The sequence below is a fragment of the Dermacentor albipictus genome, chromosome 9 (assembly GCF_038994185.2).
Source record: "Dermacentor albipictus isolate Rhodes 1998 colony chromosome 9, USDA_Dalb.pri_finalv2, whole genome shotgun sequence".
Classification (NCBI taxonomy): domain Eukaryota; kingdom Metazoa; phylum Arthropoda; class Arachnida; order Ixodida; family Ixodidae; genus Dermacentor; species Dermacentor albipictus.
In genome coordinates, this window is record NC_091829.1 from 100,980,902 (window position 1) to 101,004,408 (window position 23,507).

The 23,507-nt window shown below is 47.6% G+C and overlaps 1 protein-coding gene across 1 annotated transcript; it reads right to left on the reverse strand.

Annotated features, from left to right (window-relative positions):
• Window positions 1-1,692: 1,692 nt before the first annotated feature.
• Window positions 1,693-23,456, reverse strand: LOC139049580 (transcription factor TFIIIB component B'' homolog). Its single transcript, XM_070525137.1, has 6 exons — window positions 22,583-23,456; window positions 21,056-21,158; window positions 19,125-19,231; window positions 13,853-14,252; window positions 11,552-11,606; window positions 1,693-5,092 (listed from the first exon to the last, which is right to left on the reverse strand). Exons 1-6 carry the CDS (start codon window positions 23,020-23,022, stop codon window positions 4,617-4,619), a joined length of 1,581 nt encoding a protein of 526 aa, XP_070381238.1. The 5' UTR covers window positions 23,023-23,456; the 3' UTR covers window positions 1,693-4,616.
• Window positions 23,457-23,507: the final 51 nt, after the last annotated feature.

A 23,507-nucleotide genomic window follows, 5' to 3' on the forward strand; every position in this document is an offset into this window, starting at 1 on the left:
AATTCTACGGTTTTAAGCAGCGTAACGCCATAGTCGCTAAGCTACCGCCGCGGATGCCAAAAAAAAAAAAGAAGCCAAACATGCTTGCTAAGTTTAACACAATTCGTTTCAGAGCATTAAAAAAAAAAATCATTCGGCTTGTGTGGTATGGCTAGCATTATATATACTGCTGCGAAGAGGAGGGATGTACGGAATAATCATTGAAGAAGCAGAAATGCAAAGGCACAATGAATAAAAATTCCAGACACGGTCCTTGATAGATAAGGTTTTCGATTTTCTGGTTCCAACGGGAATAGATTGTTTGCATCTGGTGAGCTTGTCAGCTGAGGTTAGGACAGGAAGCTCCCGGCTCTCTCCCAGAACTGGGAAATTCCCCGACAGTTCCAGCCGCCACAGTCCCGTAGACTTATTTTCAGAACCTGTCACAGCTCCCTCCCTTTCTACTATGCCCTTTCCCAAAATTCAGGCGCTCAAAATTGCAGCATGACCGATTCCAGCCATGCCAAGCTTGCAACGCCAGATGGCCTAGCTTTTTCTGAACACTTGCGGAAAAGGTGAGAAATGCGGTCAGGTGACAGAGTTGTTGGACAAGTGGTGACGACATGACAAAGACCATGCTGGCACAGGTGTCAGAGACTCCGTTGGCCTCCCCCCCCTCTCCCCCCCCCCCGCCTTCCCCATTGCAACACCTTCTGTTGTGCTGTTGCCAGTGATAGATGAGCCTCACGCGCTCACAATGTGGGCAGACTGTACACTCTGGAAGGTGTTGCACAGTGCAGACGTGTCACCGAGACAATGCTGTTTCACATTGAAATAAACATCCACTGTGTAATGCTTGCTACACTGCTACAAGCAGCAACCAGGGTGGTGATTTTGTAGCTGTGCCTTTTCCGATTCTATTCCTTTTTGTGCATTTTGTCAGTGATCAGAGCGACACTCCGCCCACGTTATCAACAGCGTCAGCCAGCCAAGACTGGTGGATGATAAGAGTGACACAAAATCGAGCGGAAGGCATCGCTACAAAATCGTAGGTTTGCTGTGCACAAACATCTTGTGCACAGCAAACAGAATTTGCTATACTTTCCTACAAGAATAAAGAGAAATGAACTGCTTACACTGAAGCCATGCGATAGCGATCAGAAATTAATGGAACAAAGTGCTAATACAATGTGTTGCAATCCTGTTGTATGCGATTCCCGACAGTGAGCAGCTTATAACTTTAACTGGCAAGTTTTCTGACCACTTAAAGTTTGCAAGAAACAAGCTTACTGCCTTTTCACATGCCCCCCATCATGACTGTCAGTGCACCAGCACATGTGCCAGCTTGCACTTTCCAATGAACCTGTTGCAAGAAATTGTGCCAGCCAATATCAAAGCACGTAAAAATTGAAATTAAACATTTTAAGCTTTTCCACGATTTTGCCCTTTGTTGAAAAATTCAGCTTTGTAACGATGTGCTGTGTACTTTGCCATCTAATCGGTGCAAGCATTTGCAGAAATTGCCAAGCCAGGCACATACTTTAGAGTGCACTGCATGTTCCACCTACAGGTTCTCAGCAACCTGATTACATAGGTGAAATCACTGTTTAGCACCTCAGCAACTGCCCCCCCCCCCCCCCCCCCCCCCCCCGAGAATAGCAGAAACTATTCTCAAGGCAATGCTTTTGTGTACTGCATGCGACACAAAGTGTACTGAAGGTCACCTACTTGGAGAAGGTTTATTTGAGCAGGAATTGTGCAAATCCATTTCTACTTCCTTTAGCAAGTGCACAGCATCGAGAAAGATACCGTAACCAAACATACATTTGTTAAACAGACATCACCAGTTACAGCTTCAAATTGGGGAAAGCCCCTTGCGTGAGGAGAAAGAATTTCTCGCAAGGGACTTATCATTCAGGTCAGAAGCAGGTAGTTTGTACAGGGCTTTCACTTTATATCTCGCATAAGCATAGCGGCCAGCACAAACAACAGGCCTACCATCTCCTGAACCCTTCAGCCAGATTGTACTGTCTATTGCAAAAGTTTCCCTAGCAGTTGGACTAGACATAAGCCATGTAATACCACTCTGCTCTTTGAACCTACTCGTTCAGTGTACAGACTTGGAGTAAGCTAAGCTTCTCCATACTCTCAGATTAGTACACTATTGGCAGCGAAAGCACTGTAACAGGTTGATGTCCTATTGAATTACAAACACATTGGGCTGGGGACTTACTTTGAAAGTAAAGTGTGCAGCGCCCATATTGGCAAAACTTTTGAACTTGTTTTAGCACTGACAGACACAAGAAGAGGGCACACAAAGCATTCAGTGTATCCGTGTCTGTGAATGCTAAAAAAACAAGTTCACCACAAACAACCACTGATTGCTATCGTGGCTGGCAGCCACCTGAACATAGGCCAAAGTTACGCAAAGTAAGTTTCACGAGTACAGGCCCAGATTATCAAAAGCAAAGACCTATAGCTCAGTGTGCAACCAAGGCTAACTAAAAACTATGTAGTGAATCTCTCATCATACCTCTGGCACTTCAGAGCTCCCAATAAAGATGGAGCTCAATGGAGATCTAAAACTGCGAAAGAATGCAGCAGCAAGGCCTACTACATGGTTCAGTCTGCCTTGGTAGCAAGCGGAGCAGACCTTTTACTTCTGATAATATGCTATCAATCCGAAGACAAGATCAGTGCAAGGTACTGAGGGTTAGAGTGATAACATTACAGCACATGGCATTGCAGATCATGAACACACCAATAGGCAGAGTGCAGGGCCATTCCCACTATTTAGTCACAGGGGCGATTCAGCAGATAGCTCTTATACCCAAGCAATTCTTTCTTTTGATAAGCGGCCAGCTTCCAGGGAAATGACAGCAATCTCCTGAACTAGCTCAAGACTGACGAGCGGGAACAGCCCAGCAGTTTCACAATCAGTAAGCTCAATGGCACATAACGCAATACAGCTGCACTTGTGCTATCTTTTATTCTCAACAATCAACCTGCCATCTGTATTTGGTTCTTCATCGCTTGGGCCACAAGACAATTCTTTGTTCTGTGGCCCAACAGGCCACAGTCCAGAAAGCACATGTCGTTGCCCACCTCCATCTATCAAATCCAGGTGGTGCACAAGTCAAGAGTGCAAAAACAGTTGCGCAAAGGTTGCGGCGGGTACCCAACATACAGCTGTGTTACAAGCACCTTTGATGTAACAGAGGCTAGTAAACTCTCGATACCCACGCGTACACCTTGACATGCGACTGCTTCTGGCCAATCAGTGATTTTGCAGGTGAGGCGGTTAACGACAAATACATATGCCACGTTACGGAAAAGTGAACTGCCGTGCCTCTGCCATCAACTTGCCATTTCTGCAGTACAAGCATCTAGTTCAGCCACTACCATCAAACAGTGCTCGTTCAAACCATACACTCTGTGCAGTAAACACACGAAATGCTTCGAAACCATCTGTCAGAGTACACTCGCAGTGCAGCAGCCAATAGGCACTTCCCATTTTAGGAGAGCCCTAGTTGCACTTGGCCTGAATGGCCACTGCTGGATCTTCCAGAATAAATATCGTATTAATACTGGAAGTGTAAATGCTTTCACCCAGCACATGATCTATGCAGGAACTACATTCATCCGAGAGGTTCCACTATGACAGGAAACCAAACAATGCCAACAGTACGCTTATATAAAGCACAATTACGCATGTTCATTTACGTCAGCGCGATTAGGAGAAATGTCCACATACAAAAAGAAGTCTCTTAAGTTTCCTGAGAGCACATGGAACATAAGTGCAGCCTCAAGTGCAAGGGCACTTAAAATAAAATATGGCGTCTTCAACAGACGGCCGACACGTTAGGCTGAGGGGCTCAGCAATAAATAATAGCAATGCTTGACTGTCACATATATGAAGTAATATTGCCATGTGACCTCTATGCAGATTTCACGCAAAATGGCAGCTATTTCAAAGATGCAAGAGTGGCTTTGGTTGGTTAGCTTCTGTATTAGGAAGCACAAAATGAGTCCCATTCATTGCAGGCTCTCTCGTCAGTGAAGCAGACGACGTTCACGCGCACTCCTACAATCTATAAGACGCTCCGCTTCGTCACGTGATCGTAAGCAACACCAGTTATGCGAGAACATGTGTCGAGATATAAGTGAAACGACACTAACAAGTCTGACGAGATGGTTCTAGCCAGCTAGGACTGTCACACAAAATGTGCAAAGGCAACAGTGTGGAAAGATTGCACTGGCATTGCCGAGCCGCACCTCGCTTAACTTTCGCTACGGCACACCATTCGGGCAGCGTAGGGAATTGGCAAAGCACGAGGCGAGTGGAGGGTCAGCATACCTCTAGGCGCCTCGGCTTTCCATAGGCCCAACAGGCCACAGCCACGATGGTAGCACTGCGCCACCATCCCAGTGCACGCACACAAAAACTCACTTCCACGCAAGCGCGAGCAAACGTACACGTTCGACCGTGCGTACCGCGAATGCGCTGGGGTCATGTTCACGTACAAACACACAACGTCCACCACAACACGTAGCATGTTCGAGAGTGCACCAAAACACACCAGGTCCCGTGGGCGCCTACACACACACATGCACACATCCACCGAAGCAAAACACTACTAGGAGGCCGCGGAGGGCGGGGCTGTCGCAACGCGCGGCAAGGGTGGACTGCTGAGGCGTGCAGCCAGTTCGCTGCTCGCACCGCCCTGCGGCGGTGCCACCACAAACACATGCACCACCTGCTCCTGTGTCCGGCTGGCGTAGAACACCAGCTGCCCAGCCTGCAGCCTGAGCGGTGGCGTCGTCCCGACCGCTGCGCTTCCCGGCACAAGTGGTCCCACTGTCACTGCAGACTCGGCCGTCCCTGTGGCGTGCCCCGACGTCTCCTCTGCGGTCTTGTCTGGTTCCGGCTCGTCCTGGATGATGATCTCCTCGTGCACCACCTCCTCTTCGACCACTTCCTCTTGAACGGTGACGTCTTCCGTGGGTGGGGTTTTGCGCTTGCGGCCCCTTCCACGCTTAGGCACGGGCTCCGGTTCATCGGGCTCGTCGGTATCTTCCTCCAGTCCCTCAGGGTCAAACTGGGTGGGGTCATCTGCAAACGACGAACAGTGGAAGATAAAGGACCTCCCACGTTTCTTTTTTCAGACACACTACACCTGGAGCATTGGCACATCATTTGGGCTGTGAAAAGAGCTTTAAGAGGGTGCAGCTGACATTACATGATGCACAGGCATGCTAGAAAAACAATGTATAATTAACGGGGTTAAGCACCACAATGCTGTGTGCTCGAATGAATGAAAATGTTCTGCTGATTTGTTTCATCACATACAGTCGAACCTCGTTATAACAAAGTTGAATGAAACAAAAAGATACCTTCTTTATATACAATATTTGTTATACGCATATATCTGCCGCACGCCGATATCAACAAGGAAACTTTCAGGTTCTCTTTGTTATATCTGCATTCATTAAAGGCGTCTTGAACCACCCGTTCGGCTTGGTGAAGAAACGCAGTCCAAAGATAGCATACGCTGCTGCAAACATCTCAGCCAAATTGTGCAGTTGTACACCACACGTGGAGCTTGCAAGCAGAGTGCGAAGTCACCTTTTTCTCAAACGCTCTCTTTTCAACAGAAGCCTTCTCCTCACTATTTTCGGGCTGCTATATTTCATCTGCATATAACAGATTCCCATATGTGGCTGCGGACATCAATCAAGAACAGTGCATCACTGCACTTTTTCCTACTATTACTATGTATATTTATTGACGCAGTTTACTAAACAGACTGAAGTAAGTGGAAATCTGCATTTGGATCTCAATAGGAAACACGTATGTAAGGCCGCTTTGATTGTTTTGTGTACTTAAGTGTCGCGAGTCGCCCATGTGCTTTGTGTATAGAGAGGGGGTTCACTTCCCTCCATGTCCGCGGGGCAACTGTTTGTGTTTTATGAGGGGTCAGAAGGACCGCGCAGTGTCGGGTGACGAGTCACGGCATGCGCCAAGGGGCTGAGGTGCGGATTCGGGGAAGGCGGTATTGTGCGCACGGAGTTGGCATTCTGCCGACGGCCATATAGGTCCACACAGACAAGCCTTGAATGGGACTGCTGTATGCGGTGTCGTGGCGCCGGCTCTCGAGTACCTGGCTAATTGGAGGCGACGCCGAGGTTAAAAAGGGCCTAGCAACATTGACCACGTGCTGCATGAACGGAGCGGGGGTCTATTCTTCAACGCGTCCGGGAGGCAATCGGCGGCCTTTGATGCTGGGCGCTGAGAAAAGCCCGCATGGTGTCGAATGACAGCTTACAGTGTGCGCTGTAGAGATGCAGTGCGCATGTGAGGAGCACTTTCGGACGGCGTCGTCTTGTAAACACACGCTCGGAGAACTTTGTCTTGTAGACAATAAGTTCGGATGCCATGGAGGGTCATAAATCTCCCAAGCAGACAAACCTCAAGTGCAGCTGCAGTATGCGGTGTTGAAGCCCCGGCTTCCGAGACATTTGCGGTCCAGAGACACCATCGGGGTTTGAGACGGCCTAGCAATAAATTGTACGGGCCTTGCGTGTTTTGCTGGGGCCGTCACTGACTACGTAGAAATGAGAGGGCAACGGAGTTTTAGGGAAGAAGGAAAAGAGCTTTGTTTTCCAATATATTTACTTTTAAGAGTAAGCCGATCCCTTTGTGTTGTGGCTTAACAAACTTTTGACTGAAGACGAAAGCCAGCTGTCGCTGGCTATCGTCTGCCAACGCTTGGCCGTGCCAGACCGCGTGGGAATGGAAGTTTGGCCATACTGCTTATCAGTGCCATAGTCATTGGGTCTTGCTAAGCCATTGAGTCTTGCTAATTTCTATTAGTTTTGAACACTCAACTAGCCTCCAACTACACAAAACTTAAGGTCAGACCAGACGTACGTGTGCCGGCGCATGCTCACTCTTGGCGAGACGCCTTGGCAGACTTCGCTTCGCATTGAGCTACAGCATGCACGATTTAGATGGGGCTACTATCCTTTGGTCAAGCTGGTGCAGGACAAAGCTGGTCCGCACCACATAGCACGGCCAGACTGGAGCACATGAATGGGAGCGCAGCCCTGTCATGCACATAGTTGGCCACTACATTTGCATGTAGCTGCGTCTGCTATAGCGTAGATGAAGACGCAGTGCTGTTCAGTAGACAGAGCACTGTGGGCACCACCTCGCTCCGCCCTGTTCCGCCGTAGAAGGAGCGGTAGCACCGCGAAGGGATCATAGGTGATCTTTGATTGCCAATAATGCTGCTTCTGCTGAATGCATTAAACTACTTTTTGCGGCAGAGTACTGCGGCAGAATGTCAAATGCATTTCTTGACTTTGATAAAAGTGGTTCAGGACTCCTTTAAATTTAGTTTCAACTGTGTCACCATTACCAGCCAAACCTACTGCTCTCATCAGCCTAACTCCTTGACTAGGACTCCCACAGCTGCTATGAAAAGCTGCCTATGATTTCTAAGAATAAATGTGACAGTCACTGTTCCTATAGTGAAGGCTAGGCCCATAAATTTTGCATATGCTCAGCTTCTGTAACAACCTTGCCTCTGTGCGTTAGCAGCAGTAGATGCAGTATAGATAATACTGCTTTCATTTTAAGAGTGCCAACGTCGTGGAGTATAACAGAAACTATTCCTCAATTCTGTGAGCACTGAAGAAAAGTTAACATTGTTATTCTGAAACAATGAATGCATCTGCACAACCATTGTCATGCATGAAATTGACAATAATACAGGAGAATTGTGTTAATTTGAGCTCCAAGGGGACCGGAAATTTATTTGAATAAAACTAAGTTTAAACTAAGAAGAGCCCTTTTAAATATGGCGCCCTATCAATTGTGCGGTACAGCTTGCAAAGCCAAAACTGCCACTGGGCTCACACTGAAAAAATCTTATCTTTCTTCATTAGCAGACGACGACAAGTGCGACAAGAAGCCCAGGTTCCATAAAAAGTCCAAGTATGATAAGATTGCGCTTTGCATGCCATTTGCTGCGAGTGCTAGGGAAAAAAATTCACAGACGATTATGATACTCTCTAACGTGAAACTTGAGCGCAGCTGTATATATGTTTTCATTTCGTGATATATTGACTGGTGCAGACAATTTGTCTTGTATGGCATGTTGCAAACGGAGCAAAGTGTGGCGCGACTGCCTTGCTAATTGTGACATGTGGGCGTGATTCACAGCAACCACCGCAGACAGACTCTGCTCATAGAGTGCTTTGTTTCCATACAGACGGCACGTGCTACTCGAGTGACATCTTGTAGCGATCGTCGCCGCAAAGCCTGTCGTGCTCGGCATTACGCTTTTCTCCTCGCGCTCTCTTCACTATCGTCGCCTTTCATGCACCGCTTTGCTCAATGTTCGTTCTTTCATTCTTCACTGTGCTCGTTCGCTCGGTTACGAGGACGCCGAGGGACGGCGCCGACGCTCGCTGCAGGAACGGCCGCCTAAAATCTGCGCTCTAGAATGAGCGAGGGTGACCCAAGAAGGATGGTGGCTTGATGTGTGCCGTCCTCCTGTGTGCCCAATGTTGGAGATGATTTGCGCACGCCAGGAGGGGAGCGTAAGTGAGCACAAGGTAATGTGATCAAGTACAGTAATCCCTCATTATAACGAAATCGCTTTATTCGAAATTTCTTCCGGTCCGGACCCAAACGGAAGCATTTTAAGCTGCATTGCTCGAAGCGCACGAAGAGCCTGACCCGCTCAGAGCGAAGGCTCGGCGGCGGCGACCCTTTTTCGCATGCAGTGTCAAATTATTACTGCCGGCTGATTAGTCTCATGCAGGCACAGAACATGCCACAAAAGTACCAAACCCATGACCGATGAATGCCTAGTCACGAGTACCAAACAAGTGCTGAGTGCTCCCGGTCACAATCGCACCGCTGGTGTTCCCCGTGATAGAATCCACACGAAAATAATGTTTTCCTCACGCTTTGCGATGCCAGAAAACCGTGGTTTCTTGGATGCCAAAAAGTGGCCGAAAGACCATGAGCAGACTTGCGCCATAGCATTCCATAAGCTGTGCTCGATCAGCAAAATTTTACCGCTCTAAAGAGCACTTCTAGTGCTGAAACGTGACGAAAAGCACAAAACAAGTGTTCCGCCAACTATAAGTGCCATGTCTGACTCAAGGAGCTACGTTAACAAATAGGGAAGACGACTTTGGGGAAGCCAATCTAGAAATTTGCTCGCCGCTCACCATAATCGGCCTGCATCGCAATAAAACACTGCCCCTAGTTTCATTGCACTTTTTACAGTACAAGTAGATTGATAACTTGCCGAAAACTTGAAAAATCCAACCGTATCTTACGACGACTCAGGCTGTCAACATGGCGGGTCAACGCAAGCTGGTGTTTCTCTGGCGATTTTCTTGAGGCGGTCATGGTCAATTCGCGCCATCCAACTTCAGACAAATGATCTAAAAAATTGGAGGACGCTTAAGCTTCGCCTTCAAGAGTGGAACGCGACAGCGTTACCATCGACCCGCCAAGGGGTGTAAGTCAATGGGCTACGGCGCAGCGGCTACGCGCCCTGCATCGGATGCGGTGAGCGTCGAGCAACGCAGCGTTCGGCGCGGCAACGAAATGTGCACCTGAGCAAGCGACGCACGCCTGAGCCTTAGAAACAGCTCGTTTCTAAGGCAACACCGCATTCACTAGAGGCGCTTTTGTACCTCTTTGAAGCATCAAACTCGTGGCTCAGTGGTAGCGTCTCCGTCTCACACTCTGGAGACCCTGGTTCGATTCCCACCGAGCCCATCTTGCAAGTTGTTTTTTATTCATGAGTGCCTGCTGGGATTTATCGCTCACGGCCAACGCCGCCGACACCGGCTTTTCTACGACACGAGCTCCTTAACGCTCTCGCGTTAATAAGTGGTAGGGTCATTGCATTTTGTTCCTAGACATTTGCCAATGGCACGGACGCGATGGTGCTGGAACACCAACACACGAACCATAGAATTAGCACAGTGTCGCAGACAACGGTGCATCGAAGAACTCTCATTTTGCAAATTTCACGACTGCTTGCAAATTTCATGGCTGCACACCTCGGGAAAAAATTGCCCAGTGATCATGCAAAGCCCCTACTGCAAAAACTTTCAGTTTTCACAATCACGCTGCATAGCCACAATGAGCAGCTAATCGTTTTTTGAGCACAACAAACACAACTTCAGACTTGAGCCACGGCATTTGCTGAGCCTTCCAACGCGATACTTTCGTAGTCTTTTGTGACCTCCGCACTCCTCCTATAAAAGTGGCCCACTGTCTTCCCCTCCTCATTTACTCTACAGACTGCAAGCCATTTGGACGCCAGTCACTCCTTCCACTCGCCTTCATGTCAACTCCTCACCTCCTTGCTCCCAGTTTCAACATCGCTGCTTCTCCAAAGCTGCTCTCTTTTGGCCTTTACCGCTTATATAATGAATTTTTTTTCACCATTCCACTGACTTTGTTATAACGAGGGATTACTGTACGTGCCGAGACGGGAGAGGCATGCGTAAGTGGCCATGCATGATGAAACATGATCTGGCACGCTCTAGGGGTTCGTTCCTGCTCTTTTTAAGCCAGATAGGAAAGGAGGGCACACACTGCTCTGCTTGCATCGGTCTCGGCTTCCCGCATGTCATCCTTACGGCACGTGACCTTACAGTATCTAGTGCCGCATCAAACCTGCGCCTTTGGCTAATGTTTTTATGAAAAGCAGTCCATGAGAGCGAGACATTTTGTTCGAAATAACCGTTGCGTGGCTTGTGAAGTTCGAATTCCCGGGAGACTTTCTCTATTCCAACACACAGTACTTTGCCAGGACCAACAGAGCAGTTTGAAGTAACTATCAATTTGAATTAAGAGATTTCTAATTACCAAAATTTTACTGTACAGTGCATACATTGCCATCATCAGACAACGTCAGCGTTACTACAAGTCCAAGATGGCAGCACTCCAATGCATCCAGTATATAGACGTCTATAAGTAGGGTGCAGCGTTTTCGGTTTGAACCAGAAAAGAAAAAAAAGAAAAGAAAGAAAGAGTCCGCCTAATTTATTTTACCGTATTCGGTTTTAACCGAAAAAAGTGAGTTTCTTCAACTGGCCGGGTGCTCAAGTAACTGAGTTACTCGACCATTATGGACTGTTCTTGTGGGTGCGTGAAGACGTCAATGAGCGGGTCTCCCATCTCCCATTGTGGAACCTCCTCACCACTGCCTGGCACATAAAGGCTACCTGACGGGGTGGGGAGGAGGCCTGTCGTTGCTTACGTTGTGCCTTATGTTGTTGAAGTTGTTCTTCACACCATTTCACACCCTTTTATTTTAACAGCAACGCTAAAACCAGCACACATATTTGCCAAGAGAAAACTTAAAATGTGTTTAGCTGTATATAGATTCACTGATAAAAAACAAAAATGTGCATTCAAAACAAAAATAAAAAATGCTGAACCATATTTGTAGCTGACGCTCGACTCAATAGCACTGCCTTGAGGAGAGGCTTCAAGATAAAGCCTTGTGCGGATTGCAGCAGCTTCACTCACTGATTGTGCGGTCCACAAGCTCCCGGTTGCGGCGTTCCTCACGCTTGAACTTGTTCTGCAAAGAAGATAGAGGGTGAAATCTATTTAAACATGACAACAACCAACACTACACAGACAAAAATAGAAACAATGGATGGAAAGTAAAAATACATATATTGCATTTACTGGCATAATAAACTCATTTTCTCCCCCCAACAAAAAGTATGCGCAAAGTTGGCGGTTGCATTCATTATGTGGGGTAAAATTGTGAGTGATTTTTTTTCTTCCATGGCCACCTCTAAAAAAGTCGCAGTTTCATCTGAAATGTGAACCATCAATTACCATAGCAAATGCTTAGAAAGCTATACTAAGTAAGTATAGTAGATTTATCGGCTGTATAAACTTGCAAACATGAACACACCAAAGTATATGACTGCGGACGCTCGATGTCAGAATGCTGGCGTGAGGAAGTGCGGCAGCAGCAGCAAGCGAAGTGAACTTCGTGCTTTGTATCACTTCAACGCAAAACCGAGCAGTGAGAACGCAGCACACACAAAGGTATGAGCCGCCGCCGCACCTAGACCCAGCGCCCAACGTAGATCACTTTCAAGGTAGGGTGCGCGCAGCCGCGCTTTGCACAGTTGCTGCCGGAGTAAAACGCCGCCACCCCTCCCTCTCCTCCCCCCAGCACCATGGGCATGACAGAAGATGACTCATTTCCTCCCCGCTTTCCACTCTTGCATGCACGAGACTGAGCCGCAATCGTTGGCTATCCTCGCACACTTTCACTTGCACCCACAGCATGCGGCCACGATGACGCCGAAAATGCGCCTGGAGCGTCCATATAATTGCTACCGCAATAAAAGTAGGAGACACACGGTACGATTTGGCGTCCGCTACGGTGTCTGACACAATCTTACCCACCGGACGGCATATCAGACGCCAAATCGTACCGTGTCTCTTACTTCACAGCAGCAAGTTGAGGGTGCGATCATTAAATAAGGAAAAGAAGAAAACACACTTCTTGATTGGAAAAGTGGGGGCTGCATTCATTATGTGAGTACATACGGCATATATATACATTTTATGCAGATCGAACGCACACGCTAGAATCTCTGTGAAGTGAAGCTTTCGTGAAGTGGTTGAATAAATGCTATCCAACTAAATTTCATGCTTACAAGTGTCTTTGTTTTCACCCTATGCAACGTGTAGCCTCACTGAATGTTGATGTTAACGTCCCAAAGAAAAGTCAAGAATACAAACAGATGATGCAGCGAAAGGCTCCGGAGTATTTTGGCCACCAAGTAACCAAAGCTTGCTACACGAGAGTTGTGCATTATGACTCGATCAAGGTACAGCAGTGATGACTGGGAGTCGAACCCGGGACCTTGTGCGCCACAGCTACTGATTAACCATGGCAGACAGTAAGGTGAACTGATTTGAACCGACTTTCCAGTCTCAATAGAGCCACGTGTATTTTTATGAGAAAGAACCTTCGGCAATTCAAGCACTTGAAGCTGTGTGACGATTAACTCGGAAAACATTCTCCGCTTGTGTCCCGATGCTTCTCGCAGGAATCCGACACCTGAATGAAAACTTGGAGTGCCCCATCATGCTCTGTTGAATGCTCCTATGCTTTCAGTAGTGTTTTCTTAGCACTACATAAACTCCAGCACAAATGGCCCTGGACAGCATGATGATGACAGGCACACTCGCAGTTAGATCTGCTGACAACCTGAATGCTTTTCAGCACTGCTTTAACCCCCTTCAAGTTACAACATATTTAAAACTTGCGAGGAGAAAAAAAAGAAAGGCGAGGTCAGTGATGTATGCATCACGCGATCCTCAAGCTTCGGTATGGGAGAATGCAGGGAAGGAATTTCGCTTACGGACGCTAGCCAGGGCAAGTGGAGAGAGAGTCTGTTTGCAGTGAAGCTCGCCTCCTAAAATCATGGGTTTGTGGCACTGAAATATTTCTATCTCGGCTATTAATGAGCCAATTTGAAAAATTTTTGCGGCCAGAACGCTCCCTAGAGGACAAGTAACAACTTCCAGCGTATAACTGAAATTTGGTGTGCAGCCTGGTGAGGGGTCCTTTAAAGGTGGCTTCTAGGCAGCGTGGAGCACATTGCCTTGAAGTCGCACCTAAAATTAAAATCCATTCATATTAGCACCTCCAGGTCAGAACGTACATTTATTGAATGTTTAGTGTAGTATAACCACGTGAAAGCACGGTCAGTGAATAAGTGTGCCACTGAGCTCTTCTGCTGTCAAGTGCTAAAGGTTTTGTGGGCAGCAGGGAAACAGATGGCGTTCACTCACCTTGAGGTCCTGGCGGGTGCGCTTGGGAAAAAAAGTGGCCATAAGCGTAAAGTCAGTGCCGCAGACGCTGAGTGCCCGGTAGAAGCGCGCCGTCTGCGCCGGCGTCCACGTGCGCCGCCCCTTGGCATTCTTGCGGAACGACGCGTAGTTGGTCTCGCCACCCGTCTCGTAGACAATGGCGCGTGTCGAGGGCTGTGCCACCTGCCGGCGGATCACCAGACTCTCCTCGTCCAGCGTGATCTCGCCGTTGGGACCAAGACGGACCCGGGGTCCCACCTCCGCGGAGTCGTCCTCCTCCTGCTCGGCCACATCGTCGACAGCCTCCTGTTCCTCCACATCGGCGACTGACCCGGTCTCCGGAGCAGCCTTATCCCTGCTCAACGTTTTGGATGCCTTCTCACTGCAGCAAGCAACATGCAATATTTCTAAATGATGCGACAGGGCAAGGGAAATTCACAGATAGAAGAAACTGATGCATGCATGCATCTTCCAATTCTTCGCACCTTGATGTCATGCTTGTCCTCGTACAGCTGAACCGTTTTGAAATTGGATTCAACTATGCAAGCCAACAAGCCAAAAGCAAGCACTATTCTCAACGTTCAGTAGGTAACTGCTGCTGCTGCTGCCAGGATACTCTGCACTCGTGAACAATGCAGCCAGAGCTGTCATGATGACTGAGCGGCTATTTTGCTCTGCTGTTGAGCACAACGTCATGGGCTTGATTCTCGGTTGCCGCAGCAGAATACAGATGGGAGCGGAACGCAAAGAAGCTCGTGTGCTTAGATGTGTGCACATTAAAGAACTCCAGGACGTCAAAGTTAATCTGAAGCCTTCCAGTGAACTCTATCTCACAACTTTTGGTTGCTCTGGGACATTTAGCCCCATTAATCAATTGACTGAACACAACAGCTAGGAAAGTGATGCTGAAAAGGAAATAAGCCCGTTTCAACACACGGGGAAAAAGCGACACTAAATGTGAACATGGCCTTGAGCAGATATTACAAATTGTAGGATACAGTGAAGTACATTGGAAATTTGCATAGCCAAAGTTTATTTCAATGCGTGTTCTACTGTTTTGTCTAGGAGTGTGTGAATAGAGTCGACTCTCGTTACAGTGAACCCTGATAATTTAACAAAAGATGTCCGTCTTATCCGAAGTCCATAATATCTGAAATGCCTCCCTTCCCAAACATTGGTCACCATGTGCCACAACGTTATTGCAAAAAGTGAGTAACAAATGTCCAAAGTAAAAAAAAAAAAGGAAGAAGAAAGAAGGACAGCTGCAGTTTCGCCCGAAAGGCAAAGCGCCGATTACAATTGTCCACGTTGCAGATCACTTTCAAGATATGGCGGCTGCTTAGTATACCTCCCCCTCCCCCCCCTCTTGCATTGTGCATGAAATATAGTACGCTTCTGCCCCACTTTCCCCGCTCGCTTGCACGTCCGATATTGAGCCGCGATCTTCAGCTTACCCTAGCAAGTCAGTTGCCAGCCCGTGGTGACATGGCAGAAGCCCGCTTTATACGACCGGTTTTGACAAAAATTGCCACTAATTTCATCCACTGTAGCCGATAGTTTGTAATAGCGCAGTCCATTAAAAGCGAACTTCGTTGCATTAATAAAATACGTAGTGCAAACCAAGGCTGAAATATTGTCCGTTATAACGAGCTGTATTTGTAACGAGCTGTAGACTGTATTCGATTTCTAATCAAACCTTGAATAATTCAATTCACAAATCAAATATCTACTTTCTTTTCGTTAGACTGTGTGGTACAGCGCGAAGCGGGACAGGGGACACAGCAAAAAACGAGGACAAGTGTGAAAACAAGTGTCCCCTGTCCCGCTTAGCGCTATACCGCACACTCCAAAATGGAAATCCAACTAACCGAAACTGTCACCCTTCTAAATATCTACTATTCGGCTTTTCGAACATATGGTATATTCAGCGAAAAACCTGGCCATGGCTGGTGCCCTGATGCATGCAGTGTTCCCACAGCGTGTGATCTCTGCATGTACAAGGTTCGTCCCAGATGACAGGACCACATGAAACGATTCATGCAACCCGGACAGAGAGAACAACAAAAGCAGCGCGCATGGAAAGCACAGAAGCATTTGTGAAGATCGGGCCGATTAGCCACCAGAAGGCCGTGGGCCCCCCTATTTGAGAACCTATGAACAGGCAACAAACGATGCGCCTAACTCGACAGTGAAAAGGTGGTCGCTCTTCACCATCGGCACCGACCGCGTACGTGGCACCAACGAACATGCGGAGCAGTGTTGAATCACGTGATGCGCAGTCCCTATTTATTGTCTGTTGTGCAGATTGGCCTTGATGATCAGACAATAACTCACAGAAACCATCTGCCATAAATATGGGAAAGCCCTCCTCTTTTTCTGGACAAGAACTGGAAAGCAAAACTTGGAAAGCAATATAACTTCACTATTTACTGTTTGGTATTCAATACCAAATCTACTATTTGGTTTTCGGACATCCTTACTTTTAACGATATCATAAATGCATTATTGTTTTCTGGTGTCTTCTTCAGTGACATGGCTGCTTTCTCTAATGCACCTGTCTATCCTGACCCACCATCACTGTCGTTAGCACAATAGCAGCGGCGCAACAGACATGCTGCATCCAGTGCTTGCGCATGCTGCGCCATCTGACGATGGCCGTGAGAAACTGTTGCACTTAGTGCGCAGTCAGGTTGTTTCATGACTTTGCATTCTGATCCTGTATTCTTGACGATCATTTGCCTCATCAGTGTATCACGAGTGCTCTAGCGGGCAGTGCACGCCTCCGATATTGCACGATGTTCATCACTAGCTGGGAGTGGACGTTTCTTAAAAAAAAAAAAAAGCACGTCTTTACACCAGCGTCTAGCAACAGGCATTGCACGAAATCGGAAGCTTGCAGTGCTTTGATGGCACACTCACAAGATGCATAGCAATTGCTATGGACACCAGAGCAGGACATGAACCCCTTAACATGGTTTCAGAGGATGGTCAGTTGCAGCATCCTGAATCTGACACTGGCTACAACTTTATTAAATCATGTTGATATGATATCAACATGATTCCAAGAGCATTTTTCCAGCTGCTGCTAGAGACAAAAAAATGTGCATGGCAATCTAAAGTTGAGGAACAAAGAAAATAAAACTGCACAGTCACAGTATTCCACATATGTCAAATCTATGGGGCTGAAACTTCGACATATTCCTAAGGCGTGGGCAGCACAACCCGGACAAAGGACAACAGGAAGTGGACGATACGAGCGCAGACTAACTACTGGAGCTGGGAGCTTTATAAAGGAATTCAAAGAGAGGATGGGAATCCCGTAGTGAGTGATGCAAAATAAAATGACAGACACAATGTCAGAAGATAGAGATCTGGATTAGGGATCAAATTCAAGTAGGTGACATTCTATTTACAGGGTGTCTACCAAGTTGACATTTCCAAATTCCCTGAGTTTTCCAGGTTTTCCCTGAGTGCTTTTGCAAAATTCCCTGAGTGATGCAGAACTATGTTTTATGTCAAGACGCGCTGAAACCATATCGCCCTATGCTGTCACTCTCTAGTAAGCATATGAAAAAAGTTTGAAAAAAAAAAACCGACTTAATCCAATTTGAATACTATGGAGTAGTGTTTATGTTATTCAAAAAAATATAAGGGAGGGGTTATTAAAATGCACAGCAAATAAAATGTCTTCGAAAAAATTTTCAAATCGAGTTGGACATTCTCTAGCACAAATAAAAAGGAGATGCATACAGAAGCAAACATTTTCGAATATGAGCTATTGAACTGATAGCATGCTCAGTGTCATGCAACTGTCCTGACATACTCTCAGCTCGCACAAGACGCCTCAGTGTTGTGTTTCACTGCTTTAAAGAGTTTATATTGGTTTGGATGAGGGACACCTGCATCTCAGCATCAGCCAACAATTTGTTTTTTGAGCGCAGGCTCCTTCAAAGAAGTGGTCGTTCATTCCTCAGTGCGTCAATTCTTTCTGTTCTCGTCCTCCTTTCGCCGCGCGTTCGCCCCGCGGACCATTTGAAGAATACTCTTGGTCAATTTACAGTCAACGTCCAATTTTTCAGACCCCCTAGGGGCCGCGAAAACTTCCGAAAAATCAGGCAGTCCGAAAAAATAAATTCATGTCTTTTACTGCACTTAAGGGCTAAAATCGACACATGTACGTCTGAAAAAGCTCTGAATGCCTGTCAGTGCACTTATTAGGTATATCGATGCTCCTACTGTGACAGGTGAGGGCGAGTGCACACGTGTAAAAGTAAGAAATACATACAGTGTCCCGCGACAATTGCCCCTTCCTACGCTTGTACGCTTCACCGCGTGACACGACTGTAATGAGGCGAAGCAGACTTTCGGGAAAGAGCATTATGCAATGCGCCGTGCTTTCCGAGCTTCGAAGACAAAATTATTGCTGTCAGCGGAGAAATGAAGAAACACGGCACCGAACGACAAGAAGCTTAACAGCGAACGTCGAAGCAGCTAGGCCTACCGTTGCCGCAGTGGTGGCCACGGCTGCCAGCGCATCTGCGTGCGAGAGCACCGGTTCAAGGCGGCGAGGTAATCAAAATAGCAGCGGTGGTGGTTTTCATTAATGCCGTCTCGGACCTGCGATCACGCAAAACGTTTAGAAAATCGGACGGCGAAGAGTTCTTGCGTCTGAATTTTCAGACGTAATGATACATTGACTCTTTGCGGTACGTGGTGGTGCCGCGAAGCCGTCCGAGTTATCGGGAATCCGGAAAGTCGGTCGTTGACAGTACACTGGCAACTCCTCCAGCCGACGACGATTCGTTACGAGTCCTGTCTGTTTCTCGAGCCAGCATTACCGCGACTTTTGACCCTCTAAAAAAATTACAGCTAATTTTCCCTGATAGAAGCACAAATTCCCTGAGTTTTCCCTGAGTTTTTCCAGACTATTCAAAATCCCTGAGAATTCCCGGTTGGTAGACACCCTGATTTAACATTACGAGAAGTGCAAGGTGGGCATATCACATAATGCACACAGCAGATAGCAAGTGGCCTGCTGGAGCGACAGAACAGATGCTGACAGAACAGGAACATATTCAAGGGCAGCAAAAGATCAGACGAAGTGATGAGATTAGAAAACTTCTGGGCACAATTTGGGCTCCGATAGCACAGAGAATGTGCAAATGAAGGTCTCTGAAAAGGAAACCTTCATGCTGCAGTGGACAGGACTGGGCTGATGATGGTGACAAACAGAGCAACATGCAAAGGAACGTACGGCATGGGGTTCCCGGGCGGATTGTAGTAGATGAGGTCCTGCATGGTCATGGCGCTGCGGTCCGTGGGTGGCTTGCGAGCACTTGTACGCCTGCTGCGCCGCCGCACCTGCACAGTGCAGAAGGTCAAGCAGCACATTAGTTGTTGCCTCGGCAATGCCATCTTGTTGGCTTCTCCACTATGCTGTGGAGAAGCCAGCCTTGCAGGTGCGACAAATAGTACCTGCTTGCCTCAGTGGCGGACTGTCCTACATGGAAATAATATTTGTAAACGTGCAGGGGGCAGGAAAGGACACATATAATAGTGTACCCGTATGTGTCTCTGTGTGCCTCACTCAGTTCTTTTCTTTTAGCACAGCTTGTGTGACAAACTCGTATATTTTAAAAGCAATTGTACACATGGCTCTCTACTTGCACAGTGTGAGAAAAGGGGTCTAAAATATGCTCCAGTGAGACGAGTCGTCAAAAATTAAACAGGTGCTGTACGCTATTGCCGCTCCACTGAGTTGGTCTACTTAGCCAACGGACACCTGCTGCTGTTCTTCTGCTGAAGGTGTTCTAGCACTGACACCTGCTGCTGTTTAACACAAGAATCAAAATGAAGACATGCCGCCTAAATATTTTGATCCTGGCAAAGCATTTTCTTGGGAAAGTTGACTCATAACAAAATAAGTCAAAATCATAGCAGAAAGAGATGAACACCTTGCACAGGTAAGGTGTTAATCCTTCGCAGCGCCTGTCTTGTGCGCTGTGTCTTTGATGTAAAAATCCCAAGCTGGCTTCAAACGACTCTTGCAATTTTATACATGTAAATATCTGCATAAAAAAACTTGTTGCCACCCCCCCCCCCCCCACTATCTTTTATATTCATTTACCAATCTTAGCTCCATTAAGCACCACAGTGCGAGTCAGCGGAGGATTGTTGTCACAATTTCTATTATAACGAAGTTACATCTATTTTCAGAAATCACAGCATCATAATTTCAATTTGTTGCCGCAAGGTGCAGAAGATTGCGCCTTAACTTTAGAGTGTTTTCCTCAATTTTGTGATCCGAGGACTGTCACTCAAGGTTTACCAATCCTGCAGAGCAGTACATTTATCCAGTATCACGACAGAACCAATTACAATCCAATATCTGATCCTGTTGGTGCATTTAGTATAAGGCCCTTGTCTCTGCTGGTTAGAAACTCTTCTTTGTGCTCTAGAAGCCAATGGCTTGATCCTTAGTTTTATAGGCTTGCCATAAGCAAACGTTGACCTTGTCTTGACCTTGCCTCCAAAGGTCATGTTGACAGGTTGTATAAATGTTAAGCTTTATAAGAACAGAAAACTGGGCTAGTTGGGATTGACTAAGCATTATGTGTTGTAGTGTGATGCAAGACAATGGTAACAAAGCAGCACTTTGTGTGTTACCTCTGTCTTGTGTAGTGCTACAGGACATAATGCTCAATAAATGTGAGAAAATATTAAACTTGCTGTAGACTTCAGCAGCCGAGACTTCAGTGGCCTTGATGGCAGCATACACAAAGAAAAATGTTATTTCGTTCCACACACATTGGTACACAGAAGCAATGGCATGCTGTACTCCTATGCACAAAAATATTACACAACATTAAACTGGCACATTACCTCACTGAAAATGCCCCACCTCTACAAATGTTTGAGAGGTATTCCTGCTCAAAAACACCCGCCATAATAACACCACTAGCGAAAAAATATGTAAACATGGCAAAAAGTTCATAAGCTTGCCAAATGCTGCGCTTGAACAAAGCCATTCTAGGCTACATGCCTGTTAACAGCAGTACAAGGTCCCTTAAAACATGCATCTGCATTTCCACACGCTGGGGGAAAGCATATACGACCAAAATATTAACAAAGAAGCATTCCTTCGCCATTACAGCTCGTATAAACAATTTACAAAATGTGACTTACCTGCTTTTCTGCCTTGCGAGTCCGCGGCTCCGATGGCGTGTTAGGGGTGGACACCGGCTGCTGAGGGGTTGATGGCTCTGGTGCTTCAGATGGTCTGGCTACCCTGTAAGCATATATTTCACAAAAATGAGCCGAGTGTAGCACCAGCAAATAGCAGCGTTGTCTTACTACTCCAACACTTTATTTCTGCCTTATGCGCTATGCTGGGGAGGACCATGCACAATAAGTTTACTATGTTTCCCCACTCTTCCTCAAAGTTTTATTCTGCACCTGGGTGCACTGGTGCTTCCCACACACACATTTTTGAGTAGGAATGTGGATTTGAGGTAGTCTGTTTCATGTTTCCCAGAAGCCTTTGACTACGGACGATCACCTTGAAACATAGGACCCAACACAAAGAGACAAAGCCATGATTTCGCTCAACAGCATGCAGGAGGCTCGGGTCAAAATCGCTAAATTTGCTCAGAGGATTTGTAGTAGCTGCTAACTTCACCTTAAAGTCAAGCTCGTGAAGTTACCTAACAAACAACACCGACTTGAACGTGCAGCCACTGCCCCCTGATATGAAATATGGGGAGCAGTGGCCACCAAAATTAAACAGTTGCAAGTCTGGGCTTGTCTGCTTTTCTACTTCCCAATCTGTCTCTTCAGAACACCAGAGCAAATAACACACTCAACCAACTAGGCCTTATTGCTGCATTATTAGGAACGAGAGCTTTATAAAAAGCAGACACAAGCGCCAAACTACGCTCTGTTTCAGGACGATTAGTCGCCAACTTGTCCAAATGCCTGGTCCACTAGACTTACTGGAAGCCTGATAGCAGTGTATGTCAATGACTGAAATCTTGTTATAAGCACATGAAATTTCAGTTGTGAAATGTTTGTTACTTTTCAGGAAATGCTGGTTATATGCACCATTTTCCTTTTGTTACCTTACTGATCCTTATACCTCATTGCCGCAACTATGGTTAATTTTTACCGGCCTAAGTACTTTAATACGTCTTTCAATCATAGCACAGGTATTTGTTGCATTGCACTCCCATCAGAATGCGGCCGTCGGGGCAGGGAAATCGAACCCACGACCTCGTGGCGGGCAGCTGAACGCCACAGCTGCTAAGCCGCCATGATGGGCAATGAACGAATAAATGAAGTTTCTTTTGCACTCACACGAGTGTGGCTCAGCAAAGCTTTCTGTAGGACTTTCAAGCCCTACATTTCCGAGCAGCAAATGAGGCAATAAGACAGCAGAGACGCGGAAAGAAATAGATCAAATCCGACAAATAAAAATTATGAAGCAATGAACAAAGATTCAGCAAAGATGAAGCAAGAAATTATGAAGAAAATCAGCATGCAAACTAATAATGCGCACACGGAAACCGATTGAATATGCCTGCGCTGGTGCTGGATGAGCGCCAGTGCCACAGTCACGAAATCTTGCATCACGCCGAGTACTTCTTCGGTTATCATCTGAATAGGACAATGTCGTGCTGTGGTACCTCGCGGCTTTCCATCCACAGCGGTACTTACTTTTGGGGAGACTCCGAAGCGGTAACGACGGGCGCTGGCCGCTTGGGCGGCGATGTGGTCACGGCGGGCTCTGCCGGCGGTGGGTCCGGAGGGTCCACTGGAGACTCCGCGACGGCGACCGCAGCGCAAGGCGGCTCTGCGGGAGCCGCGGTTGGGGTCGAGGGCTCTTCGGCCGGCACCGTGGCCGGCTGTTCTGGCACGCTCGCAACGTCGGGTTGGTCCGCAGCGCTAGGCTCATGCGGTGCAGGTGCCGGTCCTGCCGAGGCAGCGATCGTTTGGGTGACGGCGACGCTGTCACCGGAACCCAACGTCGTCGAAGGCGGTGGAGGAGCCGCCGCTGGGGCTGGCGGTGCCGGCTTCCGCGGTCCCGACGCCGCAGGGCCGTCGCTCTTGCGCCCCAAGTTGGGTTTGATCTGGATCCGGGAGCGCCTCGTCGACATTGCGGAAGTGTCTCGCGGATCGCCTGCTCCTTCGCGTACTCGCAACACGCCGTAAAATGCCGCTCACCAAATACGCGATGAATGCCTCTAAAAGGAGTCGGCCACGCACGGTGGTGCTTGGACGCGTGGTGACGGCGTCGGCATGTCAGGTCAAGCGGCCGCGGCTGGGATGAGTCGAGTTTCACCGGTGTGGCGCACGCTCCCCGCCGCCGCGTCCTCTGATGCGAGACGAGTCGCGTGGGTATTGTGCAACGTGCAGCGCTAAGCAGTACGGCAACTGATAACGACGCCCAACACGACGGAGCCACGAAACGACCGCTTGGCGCGACAAGAGCACGGCGAAACCCGAAGAAACTCGGAAGCTCGACGGGATCAAGGCGGCCGCTGCAAGGTGCAAGGTGCCAAGCTTAGCGTTGGCACGCGTTGGCTCTGCGTTGGCCTCTAATGCCAAGTCGCTGCCCTGCGCAGTAGACAAGTCAAGCCTG

What these genes read in the sequence shown, in the direction of transcription:
- LOC139049580 (XM_070525137.1), bottom strand. Translation starts at nt 23,022, where the DNA reads ATGTCGACGAGGCGCTCCCGGATCCAGATCAAACCCAACTTGGGGCGC. An exon ending in CTCGCAAGGCAGAAAAGCAG is followed by an intron (nt 19,232 to 21,055) that starts GTAAGTCACATT and finishes TGCACTGTGCAG; the next exon opens with GTGCGGCGGCGCAGCAGGCG. An exon ending in GCACCCGCCAGGACCTCAAG is followed by an intron (nt 11,607 to 13,852) that starts GTGAGTGAACGC and finishes TCTTCTTTGCAG; the next exon opens with AACAAGTTCAAGCGTGAGGA.